The 15,143-nt window shown below is 38.2% G+C and overlaps 1 protein-coding gene across 7 annotated transcripts in view; it reads right to left on the bottom strand.

Annotated features, from left to right (window-relative positions):
- Positions 1 to 15,143, bottom strand: part of Oxr1 (oxidation resistance 1) — a 393,007-nt gene that overhangs the window by 31,926 nt on the left and 345,938 nt on the right. For all 7 annotated transcript variants that reach the window (XM_034516175.2, XM_034516174.2, XM_034516177.2 and 4 more), the window contains 4 exons: positions 11,128 to 11,312; positions 7,510 to 8,270; positions 4,602 to 4,770; positions 2,083 to 2,245 (listed from right to left, as the gene is read on the bottom strand). In XM_034516175.2, the coding sequence (XP_034372066.1) occupies positions 2,083 to 2,245; positions 4,602 to 4,770; positions 7,510 to 8,270; positions 11,128 to 11,312 (1,278 nt within the window). The remainder of the gene's footprint in view (positions 1 to 2,082; positions 2,246 to 4,601; positions 4,771 to 7,509; positions 8,271 to 11,127; positions 11,313 to 15,143) is intronic.

The raw sequence follows: 15,143 nt of genomic DNA, 5'->3' as shown, positions 1-15,143 counted from the left end.
AACTGGCGGGGGAATCAGCTTTCAGTCTTAAAGCTCCCATTGCTTCCTTGCATCACTTATACTTAAGAGCTCTACAGCTACAGACAAGAGCATCAGACCTGGAGATGCTGTGTCCAGAAGACGGGGTGAACCGCATGGGCACAAACCAAACTTTTCCACCCCTTTTTGTTTTGTTTTGTTTTGTGTAAGTTTTCCTAGGACAAATGAGGAGGTACAAAGATATTTAATCTATAAATTATAATCTGCAATGTTTTCCCCAGAATTGAAGCCATTTTTTTGAGTCAAAAATAAGGATAAGGAGATGTTGCAAGGCTCAGGTCGAAGTGGAGGCTGCTTATCATGTCAGCTTCTAACACTGAGATGGGGATGTGCAGAGCGCGCTGGCTGTGGAGAGCAGTGTCTGAGCAGATACACTCACATACAAACTACAGTCCACACATTTGCAAACATGCACACAGCCCATGCACCCATCTGAAAAGAGAAAGGGATAGAAAGTCAGTAGTTTTCCTATTTCCACACTTAACTGATCCAACCATAATTGGAAAAAGTTCTCAATTCTCTTTCTTGATGGAAATTCTGCCACCCAGCACGTTACTGCCCTATTTAGAAACTTCACCCTAATTCAGTTGTCATTAAACCCTCTCGTTCACATTAAATCCTCTTGTTCACATGCTGCCCTTTCCTACCTTATTTCCTCTTGGAATCTACTTTCAACTGTTGCTGTCTTAAAACTTGCAGATATATTTGGAAATCTGGACAAATTTACCTTCTAGAACTAAGAAGGTATCATGAGCATGCAGTTACCCTGTGATCACTATCCACAGTGACGGGCGGCACGTGCCCAGCACCCCCATCACCATCCACAGTGATGGGTGGCACGTGCCCAGCACCTCCATAAATTTCATTCCTGCCACTTCTCTACTCCTCAATTTCCAGGAAGCCGAGGCCCCTGAACCCTTTCAGTCTTTCACATCAGGCCTTCCCTTGGTATTCCACACGTCTACGAGAGTCATCCATATGGTTGCTTATATCATTAGAAATTTTTTTATTGTTGTATTACTTAAAATGTTATAAACATCTGCAAATTTACCCATGTATTCTCCTGATAGTGACTCGGGTCATTTCTAATTTAGATCTATTATAAATGAAGCTGGAATTAAGATTAATAATTTTTATTTAAATATTAAAATAAATGTACAATATAGGTTATTCCTTTTCCTTCATTATATTGATGATGATGTTGTATGTAACAAACACAATGATGTTAAACATCCAAAATCAGGAACATAACTCAAGCAGAAGACATATCACATATATTTTAATCATTGTGCATGCTAAGTACATGCACAGTAAATTCATACACACAAATAACCACAAACTTTAACCAAACGGATAATAAAATTTGAGTCCATTTATTATCACATTTTAGCATCTGCTCTATGTTTCCTAATAACATCAAGAAGAGATTAAGGATAAAATACCAAAATAAGAAAAATGTTGTTACGCCATCAACCTCCCGAGGCAAAGCATATGAAATGGTATAATCCTAAACATTTGTATCTACAGGGGCTTTGAAAAATGCTTATCAGTATGAGCTTGGTCACTACTTACAAACTCATTAAATTTAAGCATATAAAAAATGTATTATTCTTATAAAATTAGTACCAAATTAATATCACCAAATTCAAATCAAGATAACGCTTATTAGGTGTGAAACTTAGAAATAACAGCTAGTTGTGCTGAATGAGTTTTCATTCAAGCGGAAAAATACAGATAAGTCAAACAGGGAATTTTTACGACAATATGATAGCAATGTTATTTCTGTCTTTGCCATGCTATCTTCCTTTATGCTACAATAGACAAAACTTACTTATTATTAATGATTCAGTATTTTAATGTAAAAACAGAGTGACAAAGAGCATTAAAATCACTACTCACTCACTCAATAAACACATTTGGGCCTGGACTACAAACTAGGTCTTCGAAAATCTGCTTTTGTGCAATGAATTCTTAAGTCTGTGACGTACTGTAGTTACACTCACACAAAGTAAAAAGAAGTGAACAGAAGGCTTGCCTCCTTACCTCCCACTCCCTGGCTGCTGCCTCACCGGCAGGGGCTTCATTTGCTTCAGACTCCTCCATCTTTTTGACTACTATAAATCCAGGTTCTCTAGTATATTCACCAGTATCTTCTGCATAGATTTCTGGACTCCACTGAATGAAGAAGGCATACAAGTGGTCTGTCCTGTTAGAGCAAAGGACTATTAGCAGGCCCAATATTATCTGCTTCAGCTCAAGTTAAAAAACTCTATTTGTGAAATGTCTTGATAGAAGCTGAAGACTTTCAAAATGCACTGCACTATATAAAACATTAAAGTTCATTAAAGGAAGATATTATCTTTAAAAACTAATTTGGCTATGTTATGTCAAGTCCTATAAAAAGCTGTGCCTTGGAAGGCCTTTCATTATAGTGACTGCAGTGTGATACTGCCTCCATAAAGATACTAGCAGTAGGATAGAAACCAACATGCAGCATTTGGATTGATATCAGCAATCCACAATGATTTCTGGCTTCAGAGGTGGGTGATCTAATCCTTTCCCATATCTGCTTCCTCTTTCTGCTATTTTGCTAACTATAGCAAACCATATTGATTGGTACATTCTATAATAAACATATTTAAAGGTCAAACATACATTTAAAGCACCTGTGTATATACTGGCTTTAACTGAATCACATGGATAACTGAATCACAAAATTCCCAGCTAGCAGGTAATAACCTATAGCAACGGTTCTAGCAGTTCTGCAGCCATCTCATGATCTACAAGGCCATGTAACCCCTGACATATTGAAAGGGGAGTACCTTTCACCTTCTGGCAATTGATCACTATCAACAATTCTGTTAAGTTTTCTATCTATGATAAAGTTCAAAGCTCCAGTAATATTAACATGAATAAAAGCCAAGGTACATTTTATTTATATGTGCAATGAAATGTCTAACTTGGGTTGTAAGGTGGTGGGATGGTATTAGTTTTAATTAAGGAGAACTAATAGATTTTTCCTGGATAAGTTTGGGACATTTTAAGTTTGGAACTAAGAACAAAATTAAAAACAAAATTTCATATAAATATTAAGAAATAACCAAGAATAATGGGAAAAACTAAGTTTTTATGTTCAATTTAACTAAAGAGTAACATTTAAAATCATAACCATTTTAATATCACTGGTTTATTCAACTGGCTTGGGTTCTTTCAAGTAGTGAATTATGCAAATCAAACTATTTTAATTACTAAAATCCTATTCAATACAAGAAATGTACATTGTTTGGTATATCTTGTAGAGTAAAGGGGAGAAGAAGTTTACCATTAGATGCCTGAAAGTAATACTATTGAGCACAGAGAGCAGACTACCCAGGATTTCCAAGACACACTCTTCCTTCAGCATGTCACTGCTGACCAGCCCTCTCTGGGAGTGCATGGCCAGGGTGCAGCACACACTCTGTTTTCTGCTTCCACTCGTGCTTCTGAGAGAACCCAAGCACATTCAGGTCTGCAGGAGGGCATTTTTAAGTATAAACGCTCTCAAGCTGCTCACGACTGGCAATGATACTAGGAATCATTCTACATAAAAGGCCTCTGGATATCCAGTTGCTTCTAACTCACTGAGGAACACAGAACTGAGTTTTCATCACTAGTTCATCAACAGTCAATTAAAATTATGATAAAAAACGACTGAGTAATTTTTGGAAGATACACAGAAACATTTAAAGAACTGCATGAGGTTATTATGAGACATTACTGATGTTTAGAAAAATGAAGCTTCCCAGCAATTGAAGAAAAATAAAAATGGGCATGGTAGAGCCAAGCCTGAACTCTGCCCCACACTCTCACAGAAGGCACTTCTCAGTGCTATCTGGACTGCCATACTGCTATGACTTTCAAACTGAAGCATGCTACATTGTTCGTGTCCCACAACAAAAACCCTTTACTCTCGTCCTAGCAAGTTAAAAACATGCCATTTCAGAATATCCAGAATATATATAAGCAAGTATGTGCAATTTGTTGGAAAATTATTAATAAAGGATAAAAATGCCTTAAAAGATTCTGTAAGAAAACATACTAGAAAACACGGAGTTAAACATAAAAAGTTAAATAAAGAACTACAGATCAGTTCCTTCACAAGGCAGTATCGGCTCATACACTCAGGAATCTTTATGGTCTAGGACATAAGTCCTTAACTACTAAAACACTACTCATGTGCCAATGTTTTTGCACTAAGCTGCAAATATAAAATTTTAAACCTATAAATTAAAAGTATCAGAGAGCAGCTGATTTCATACAGACTAGCCTTTGTTTACTTACTACAGATAGCCCTGCGATACATAGCACAGGCTAGCCTTGAACTCACTGCATATGTCAAACTGCTCTTGAACTTGTGATGCTCCTTTTTCAAGCCTTTCTTGTGCTGGAATTAATATGCCACCACATCTACCTAATACTGGCTATTAATTAGGAAATATGAGCTTTTAGGTAGTTTGTTTCTGGTGTTATTATAGATAAAAAATCTCGTAAGGAGAACAGATGTTTTGAAGCTTTTATTTTACCTTTCTTGTGGCACTGCAAACCAATATTCATGTTTTTTATCTCTCTGTGCGTACTGTTGCATCGTAGCACTTGCTTGAGATACAAATGTCTTCCTCATTGGTTTCCCGACTCTGAGACACAGGAACTTATGTAAGCGATGCCTTCTCTTCTCCTTTAACAGTGAGGAACCTAGAAGTGACGTGTAAACAGGTTCCATTCAGTTCTCTCACCGTATATACACTCAAGTAGCCTAGATGAATCAGGCTTACATTTTACTTTCTAATTGTAATGCATTTTGCCGGTACTTGGGCGTATTCATTTAACTACCTTGTACTTTTTTTTTTTTTAAACATGGAATATAGAGCTACTGAAACAGCAAGATACAGTGAAGGAGCCAGTTAGTAAGTTCAGTTTTATCGAAGGCTGTTAGGAAAAAAATGTAAAGCTCAGCGAAGACTTTTCAATACATTGTGAGTAACAGCTCTGCTGAGCTGCATATGCATGTAGAGTGTCTGCACATTCTCTATTACTCTACAAAACTAGCATCTAGCTAAGTATACATACTTTCTAAATGTCTATTTTAATATACAGTAAAAACTTTAATAAAATCTATAGTCTTTACATACATACAAAGGTGTAAGAAATCAGTAATACACTTCAAATCTTTACTAAAATGATATATAGGATAAAATTTACTACTTTGTTTTTTTGTGGTAAAATAAGCATATCTTAAAATTTACCATTTTGACCATTTTGAAATATAAAATTTGTAGGCATCAGTATATTCACATTGTTGTACACTCCCACTAACATCCATCCTGAGAACTTTCCCATTCTTCTCAGGGCAAAGCAGCACTAGCCTAAGCAACAGGCCGCCCTCTCCCCATCCCCTGGTCATCACCAGTGCATGCTCTGGGCCTTCCTTTCTCCAGCACCATGTGAAGCGGGAGCACACACATTTCTGCGGTACACATTCACTCAGCGGCATGCCGCCACCACTTACCTGTCTTAGACTTTCCTCTTCTTAAAAACGTACTGCGATTATAATACATCATTTCCCTATTCACCTTCCTCCCTGTAAGCCTTCCTACATAGACTTTCCTCTCTCAAACTCATGATTCTCTTTTCATTAATTGTCATTATCATATAATATATGTATGTAACAGAAACTCCCTGAAGAATTAACACTTCCATGTATATGGTGTATATTTTATTTGCCAGCAGGTTGATGCAAAGAAAATTCACTCATATGCGTAGCTCTATAAATCATTCGGCTGTAATTTGTACAAGTACCTATTTGAGTCCCTCTTTTCAGTTTTTGTTTTTTTGGTTTTTTTTTTTCTTTTCTTTTTTTGTGGGGGAAGAGGTGGTTCATACACCACAAGAGGAACGGCCATTTTTGAGGGTCCGCTCTTTCCAGAGCTGCTGCGGATCCTCTTCATCTCCTCCAGCGGTCCACAGAGGTCTGGCTCCATCTGGCTTGATGCAAACACTTGGAACGCAGCAGTTCCAGTACCTTGTTACTGGAGGCCAGAAGATACCTCACCTGCATAACAAAACTTATTTCAAAAAGCCTAAGAAGTACTACTGTTGTTTTGAGACAAGGTCTCCTGTGTCCCAGGCAGACAGGCCTTGGTCTTTCTGTCTTCCAAACACTGGGTTTTAAGCATGTGTTGTGTGTCACATTCAGCGTTCCATTTTTAAAACACTGAATTTTCTTTGTATTACCCAACTAAGCTAGTTTGAAAGCCTAAGATTATATTCATCAGTATCTAAAGACTGTGTTTACTGACAGCAATTTCTGTTAAAGGTGAACTGTTTCTTCCATGGTGTTTTCTTTCCTCAGAACACAATGAACATTTATTAAGAAAGACGATCAGATACAGGAAGTTATAGCACAGTTTATACAATGACCTGGAGTTGATAACCAAGGATGATCAACTAGTATTAAGGTTCCTACCGATCTTTGAAGGCATTTTGGTCTTGACTTATATTGTATCTATCTGTAAATATGGATTTTAACGTAAACTCAGGATTATATAATATGTAGTGCTATTTCCTGCTTCTTTTCACTTAACATCTGTGCAGTCTGTGTTCATTATAGTTTTTTGAAAATGTGGTTTTATTAGTCTTTAATTTATCCAATCATTTCTTTGTTGTTTTTAACAATTCATATTGTTAAGGCATTTACTCTCTTTGATATAAGTAACACTGGCATCAAGATCTTTGTATATGTTCTTTAGCTTCTTTTTGAAACCTTTCCAAAAGGTTAAAAGTAGGTTATCATTTTAGTAAAATAAAAACTTGAAATTTAAAAGAGCTCATATATAAATTGGATTAATATGAGCAATGTCAATAAAATTGATAGAACACTTACTAAATTATTTAAGCCATAGCTACTTAATTCATCATGTATTAAGCAAAAGCACATTATATTAGAAAGTATTATGATAATGCTCGTGTCAACGAAAACTGAACTAAGACAGGAAGTGATAACTTTTATCCTGAGCATATGTTTTTAAAAGAAGCCATCTAATTAGATGAACATGGGATTTTTTACGTATGTAAAAGAATTGTACAAGTAGACTTTTATGTTCAACAGTTCTTTCTACAAAAATTATGGATTTAAAACTTTGGCAATTATATGTAATGCTATAATTTTAAAAAAATGGAGCTATCACTGTATTACCCAGCGTGGGTACACACGTTCATAAGACAGACTTTATAGAAAGCGCTCAGAGTCAGGAGTACTTAAACATGGCGGAAGAAGTTCAGAGACCAGGCCCTGCAGACATGTTCCCGGAGTCACGTCAGTCAGGAGTCCTTTGATTCTCACTCACACCAACCTAACTCAGCAGTGTCTGGTCAGAGGGAGAGCAGAAAGCAACGTGCAATCAACAGACTAGTTACACCCTTCCTAACACTTACCCTCTCCATGTGCATCGGCAGGTGCGCTTCTCTGTTTACTTTCTCTCTGTGACACCTGCTGAATCGTGTCCCTCTGCTGCTTGGCTTGCTGCATAGAGTGACTTTTCCAGAGTTTGCGCAGCTCCTCTGCTTCTGTCTCTGAGTCCCGTTTTAGCTCCTTCCCTTGTTGATCCTTAAGGACAGTTGGCTTTTCTTTCAGTTCTACTGTTTCTCCAGAAGATACATTGTCTTCACCTGACTCTTGCTGCAGTGAATTTTCATGCCGGAAAGAATCCTGGTTATCCTGACCTTTTACATCTGTGCTGTGTTCTTTAGGGCCTGAGACTTCTTGAAGGTTTTCTGTAGCTTTATCTCCTTCTTTAGTGGCTATTTCGAGACTACTTAAACCAGTTTCATGAGATAAAGCCCCAACTTCATTTGAAGAATCTCCAGTATTCGAGTTAATGTGATCAGGAACACTGGCAGACTCCAACGTAGCTGTCAAGGACTGTACTTCAATCTGACTGACAGTCTGCACAGATTCTGATGAGGCGTCAGAAGATTTCTCTTGTCTCAGCTCTGAGGAGGGCAGCTCCTCACGGATAGGGGAGAGTTCTGACTCTGTGAAAACATCCTCAGAGAGAGACTCTTCAGTGCTCCTGGGAGCAGTGCTGCCACTGTCATTACCCTGGTCGCGGGTTCTTGACTCTGTTTCCTCAGTAGTGACTCCTGTCATTTTCTTTGAATGGCAGAACCCCCTTCCTGACAATTGATCTATTTCACTGTTATTAAATAAAATGAAAAAGTATTAGACATTAAAAATTGTAACAATTTAACTGCTTCAAGCAAATAATAAAATAGTATCACAGAAGAGGCTTTTTAAAAACAGCAAAGTATAGCTATCAACAGAATATACAAATAACTGTATTTCATATATACTACATAATTACATCAAGATTTTTCATCAATTGTTTACCATCTGGGAAACATCAATGTAAGAGTTCTTTGTAAGAAAACTACAGCAAAGTTTGATGTCATAAATTTCTGATTAAATTATGATACTGAAATAAAATTTTCATTGGTAGGATGGGGCGATAGAAAATTTCAATTTATCATATACATATGCAGTATTTATTTATATGCGACGAGATTTTAAAAACTTGGATAATGTGAACCAACCTGAGGCAAAACACTTAAAGGAAATCTCTAAGCTCAGAACAGTTCTAGGAGAATATGCCCAGTTAAAGAGCTAAGATGTTAGATTAGGAATGTTTTACGACCGGCTCTCATTCCATCTTTACTGGCATTCGTTTAAGTAAATACTAATGTTCCCAAGATGTATGTTCTGGAAATAAGCATCATTTTAAAAGTTAGCAATGTAGAACGACAGTTACGGTTGCTTCATGATAAACAGTAGTAAAGCATCAACGCTGTGCACACATGGCTAGAGAAGTTCACCAGTCCGGACGGCTGGAGGAAGTCAGCAGTGAGAAAGGGACCTTCTGCAGATATTAAGGCTAAGTCTCTTATTAACTTTCTGGTGGTTTTCAAGTTTTTGTAACAAAATATATATTTTTCCTAAGGTATATCTTTATTTTAAAGATTTAGTCTAAATGTCTTCTGCCTTTGTACTAGATTCATCTTTTAAAAGAGGCACTGTAACTGGAGATATGACAAGTGCAATGGTGCCATCTACTGGTGATTTACTTAAACTGCACCCACTGTGTCAAGGAATTGAGCCTGAGCTTTGGGAGATTTCATCTATACACTTGTAACATACCCAAAAGACTAGCTGTTAGCAGGTTTTAAAAACACAGAAACAAACAATAAAAATAAAAACTAACAGGCTATGATTTAAGTGAGTTTTTTTAGCCTGAAATTTAATATTTTGAAAGGCTAAACATTATTGGTGCATTCTTTGACACAGTTCAGACAGTACCTTAGGCATAAATTCTCCAAGCATTAAAAAGAGGGAAGGACCATTAACATCTTTTACCTCACCTTTGCAAACAAACTATCACTTTGCAAAGCCACTCTATGTATGTATCTTGTTGGAAGCCAAATTCTGATTTCAATTAATATACAAGCCATGACTTAAGGATATTTTCTGCTGGTGATATTGTTTAAAGTGCTTAAACCCAGGACCCTGTCCTCCCAAGTAATATGTAGAATAATAAAATGACCATTTGAAAGGCAAGGGACACTCCACCTTCCCTGCAGAGCAGCACAGCCCATACAGAACAGTGGTTAACTCTGAAAGGCTGAGACGCAATGTCAGGCCAAGGTGTCCCTGGTGCACGGCACCCTTCCCTCCCCAGGCAGCTGGTTTTTCGGTGCACGGCACCCTTCTCTCCCCAGGCAGCTGGTTTTTCGGTGCACGGCTCCCTTCCCTCCCCAGGCAGCTGGTTTTTCGGTGCACGGCACCCTTCCCTCCCCATGCAGCTGGTTTTTCACCTGTGTCTCATCTTTGCATCTAAACTCAGTTGAGACTTGGTGTTTTCTTTTTTGTTCATTTTCCTGAAATCGGCTTTTGTTGACAACTTAAAAATATACCCAGTAGTTTAGAATACTTATTTTCTTGGAATTATTTGTGTTTCTAAAGATCATTTTACCAAGCCAAACAAGTACCTGTCATTACGGGCTAAAATGGACTCTTCTCCAGGTAGGGCTTTTACCCTATCACCGGCATCCTAACAGCTCACATGCCATACCTGAAAAAATACCTGGCTCCTCCTCCTTTGTAATTTGTGTATTTTTTAAACTGGCAAAGGACTGTAAATTACCTGTTATTAGTGAAGGTGAAGCCATTTTTAAATAGTTGCCAGTCACACAGGGAGTGGAACGAGTCTATCCTATGCCAACCTCTTCCCTTCCTCTGTGTTCTTGCTCTGTATATTTTTCAGTTTTCCCATTTCTGCCCCCTAGTTTGGTCATGCGTATTGCTATAAGGGGCTCTGACTGACGTTGTAGTCTCACATCTATGCCATTCCGCCACACGGGCTCCCACATTACCACACTCCAACATTAACCCTTCGTTAGTGCCCCCTGGAGGTCCCCCCCCCCCCCAGCACACGGGCTCCCACATTACCACACTCCAACGTTAACCCTTCGTTAGTGCCCCCTGGAGGTCCCCCCACAGTGACACTTGCTGCATCCAGAAGTACAAGTGTAAATGCAAACATAAGGCGGCTCAGTGGCCGGTGTCCGCGCCACACTCACAACGCCACATGCTATCTATCGACAGGCACTTCTATGGTACTTGACAGTCACTGTACTTGTTAATAATATGGAGTAAGTTAAATTGTTTGATTTTGTGTCTAAATAACAAAGGGTTGATAAGCATTGAATTACATAAGTACTATAAAGTACTTGTCAAATATCTGATTCTTTGACCAAATAAATGTAAGTCTAATGAAATCACTAACTATACACCAGGCACAGTAAAAATCAACTGTTCAATAGTGCTTAAATTTTTGTTTTACTGCTGACAAAAAGCAGCTATAATAAAGCTAAGAAAATAAAAACATTAGAGAAGGGTCAATTATATAAATTTAAAAAAACCCAACCAAACAAACAAACAAAAAAAGACAAAGAAAGACAAAGGAGAAGCTGCAACAACCAGCACACTAATGCACTCACATGGGCAGTGATTCCTTTATCTTGCTATCCAAAATCTCTTTGTACATGGCAGCGGACATCACCTCTTCCATCGGACACATGATGCCATAGTCCTCACAACCGTTCTCTTGAACCAAGGGGTCTGTCTTGTGTGGATCAAACATTATGTTATTTGGTGTGACTAGCAGGACGCCACTGACTGTGCCCTAGGAGGAAAGAGAAAGTATCATTCAATCTTCAAGGTTCATAATTTCATAAAAGATTCTAGATTACTTCTATTAAGTTCTTTTTCTGACTTCTGACCATCTACTTCCTATATAATATAGTCAGGCACTGTGGCACTTTTATGAAAACATGCTTTTCTACTAAACTCTGTTTTTTTCTCAGCAGAGACAGAATGCAAAGAATATCATGTTCTGCCTAAAACAATCATGTGAGGAATGAAGTTTGACAAAGTAAAATAATGACCAGATTATGAAGAAACACACTGCACAAGACCAAGTTTACAGGAATCTGCCCAACCCTTCCTGTGTTCTTCTCCCAATACAAGTACCAAATGCAGCTTCATGTGCACTAATATCTCAGTACTAGAGGGAAAGGATAATTTCATTTAAATATTGTCTGAAAAAAACTAAGTTTTGCTTGAATTTGTTATTCGTCAGCTATGGGACTTTCAGAGTGCAAACTTTTAGGGCATATTTCTTCATCTGTAAAGTTGGTAGATTAGATAAAATTCATAGTAAGCCATAACTGTTTTTTTCATTTACCATTGAAGACTATGAACTGTAAATGAGTTTATAAAAACAGGGATATAAATCTGGAGTCTACTCTTTTTATCAATGAAGGTTTATAGACAGTTGACAGCATTGGTAAAAATTAATATTTACTTCTTCATGTATATCAAACTCTGTATGTACACTGTAAACTCTGTATGTACACTGTTAACTTGAGTCTCACAGTCCTAGCTCTGAAACAGGCGCTACTTCTGAACTATTCTGAAATATCCTAGTCTGCAGAGATGATAACAAAGACTGAGATAAGTGGGTAATTTGTTCAAAAGAAAAGAACCAATCTGGGTAGTCTGTTCCTTCACCACTTTATTATCACAAAGTATCCATATTCCAAGTCAGGTGGGAGGCGTCCTTTACTCTGTTTTAAACTTTTGTTCCAAGATATTTTATATGCATAAAAGTAAGAAGCCTAATAAATTTCTGAAAATCCAGTGGTTACAAAAGTCATCTTGCTTTTTCCTGAAGGGTTACAAGAAAAAAATCAGACAGCCCGCTTGATTTGGTATCACACCATTCGTTCACGTTCAAACACAGGCACAGTCAACTGGAACAAAATGTGGTATGTTATGGCAGGCACCGCCTTTTACAAGACTAAGTAAAGAAAGCTTCAAAGAATCTCCTGATGAAATCTCCGGAATAAGTGAGAAGACGCACTTGTAGCAGATATCACAGGTACAAGACAGTAAAGCTATGTCACATAAAATAAGAAGTATATATGGGTGCATTTTGTGGGTAAGTGATCTAAGAGTTCCACTAGCACGTCCTTAAGCGACACTATTTACTGTGTGTGGGCGGCTGCTTATGTGCAGATGTTACGTATGGAGTAACTTTATATAAAGGAGTAACTTTATATAAACTTTAGCTTATTTGGCCTTTGAGCAGTGTTTCCACGTGACTCATTTATGAAGTATATGCCAGCACAAGCCAAGGAGAGCCAGCACAGTGTTCCACAGAGCATCTACACTGCTGCAGATAACCCAATCGTACACAAACAAGGCCACAGGGCATGCACTGTAACACAATCTTAAAAGGTTTCTAACCTTTTTGTTTCTTTTGCTGCTTCAATTTCTGTAAACAAATGACTGAAAATGTGGCTAAAATTAAGCAATATATTTCAGGTACTCAAAAAGAAATCTTGTAAGTTTTACTTGCATATGATTTTAACTGATTATTTTCTTTCCTGGGTTTTGTTTTCATTTTTGGAAATACTGAGGAACGATCCTAGGGCCTCTTGCACTCAGGGCAAGTATTCTATCACTGAGCTACAATCCCAGCCTGGAGCAGATTTGGCTGGCATCATCAACATGCCGCATGTTACACTTTAGAGTACTTTCAGGAGACAATTCTAACAAGCTACAAAAGAGCAAAAGGTCCAGTGTAATACAAACGCTTCCAGTTCTGCACACGCACTAACGCTACAAAAGGTCCAGTGTAATACAAAGGCTTCCAGTTCTGCACACGCACTAACGCTACAAAAGGTCCAGTGTAATACAAAGGCTTCCAGTTCTGCACACGCACTAACGCTACAAAAGGCCTCAAAGCTGCTTCTATTTTCTGGACTAAATTAGGTGACACCTTACCCACTAGATTAATCAGTTTGCTTTAACTTTCGAGGAATTCACCCTTGGGGCTAAAAGGATGCATAGGGGAAAAGACTATAGTGGTATCTACCACTATTCACCAGGATGGAACTTAGGACAAGGATCCCGGAGATTTATGTGAGTTTTTCATGACCAGTCAGTAAATTCATCCAGATAATATAAAAATGCTAAACATTTCCACATATAATAGTACTCTGAAAATTCATGAAGTATAAACTTATAAAACTGAAAACACAAAACTACTCTTTGCAATGAGATAGTTCTACTCCCATCAATTATTTACAAAAGAAGAAGAAAAAGAAGGAGAAGGAATAGGAGGAGGAGGAGGAAGAGGAAGAGGAAGAGGAGGAGAACAAGAAGGAAGGAAGGAAGGAAGGAAGGAAGGAAGGAAGGAAGGAAGGAAGAAATCAATCAATAAGTCAATCAATCAATCAATAGACAAATGGGAAAAGACCATCATCATCATCCAACTTTATTTCACTGATACTGCAAAATACTCTACTCAGCAGAAGCAAAATATCTGTTTTCAAAGCATGCATGTAAGGTTTATCAAGAAATTCTAGATCAGGAAATAAGTCACGCTATATTAAGTCTTCAAATGAAAGTAAGGATATTCTCTGACCACGTGGGATCTCATCAGAAACTAGTTAACAGAAAAATACCTATAGCTGGGTGGTGGTGGTGTATACAGTGTAGCGTGAAAAATTATAAAGGCCATTTTATGAAATATGTGTAGATTTTTTGCCTTAGACCTGAGCAGGAAAAGTGCAGATTCCAGAACTTGGAACTGAAAATAAGATTTCAGGCCTTCACTACCCCGGGGCACATTCCGGGTGAAGGACATTGCCCCTGAATCAGAGGACACTTGCTGGATTACATTCCTCAAGCCTCGGGCAGCAGGCCCACCTGTGGGGGAGGGGGGGCGAAGCAGGAAGACACATTCCTGACCATAAAAAAATACAAGCCATCTAGGTGGGGCTGTGACTGGAGGAAGTGAGAAATATTTTGTAATGATGGTATAGGGGACAGTGACTTGGCAAGACCACATTTTTGAGAAAAATGATTGTACTGAGTAATTTCCATGGCTATTAACCTTTCAGGGTGGTTTTCTCTGGAATGTTTTGCTATTCTTATGTTATGTATCCTTGGCAACCCCTCACCCCCTCCTCACTCCCCTGGTTTGTGGTTTTCCTCTTTAAAAGACCCCTTAGCCCGCCACTCGAGGCCAAACCTTGCTCTTGAGAGAGAGCTTGTGGTTTGACCACCGGCCAACTTCCCTAATAAAGCCTCTGCTGATTGCATCCAGGTATGTTTTTTTGTGATCTTTGGGTGGTCGTGATTTCCTGAGACTTGAGGAAGGGTCTCCCGAGTATGGGGGTCTTCAACAGTACTCAGGAGGCAGAGGCAGGTGGATCTGAGTTGGAGGCCAGCCTGGTCTAGAGCTAGTTCTAGAACAGCCAGGGCTACACAGAGAAACCCTGTCTCAAACAAAACAAAACACAAATAACGTCCCCATGTGTTTAGCACTTCAAAAGGTAATATACTTGTCCCAAAGTAGAAATGTTTACTCCTATTTTTAGTAGCTTGAATTGACACACCTCAAATACTTTCTACCATATAGTATATATCCACTAAAGATGAGTTA

This window comes from Arvicanthis niloticus, chromosome 13 (genome assembly GCF_011762505.2).
Source record: "Arvicanthis niloticus isolate mArvNil1 chromosome 13, mArvNil1.pat.X, whole genome shotgun sequence".
Taxonomy (NCBI): Eukaryota; Metazoa; Chordata; class Mammalia; order Rodentia; family Muridae; genus Arvicanthis; species Arvicanthis niloticus.
The sequence above is the reverse complement of the archived record's forward strand: the minus strand, read 5'-3'. Positions and strand labels throughout refer to the sequence as shown.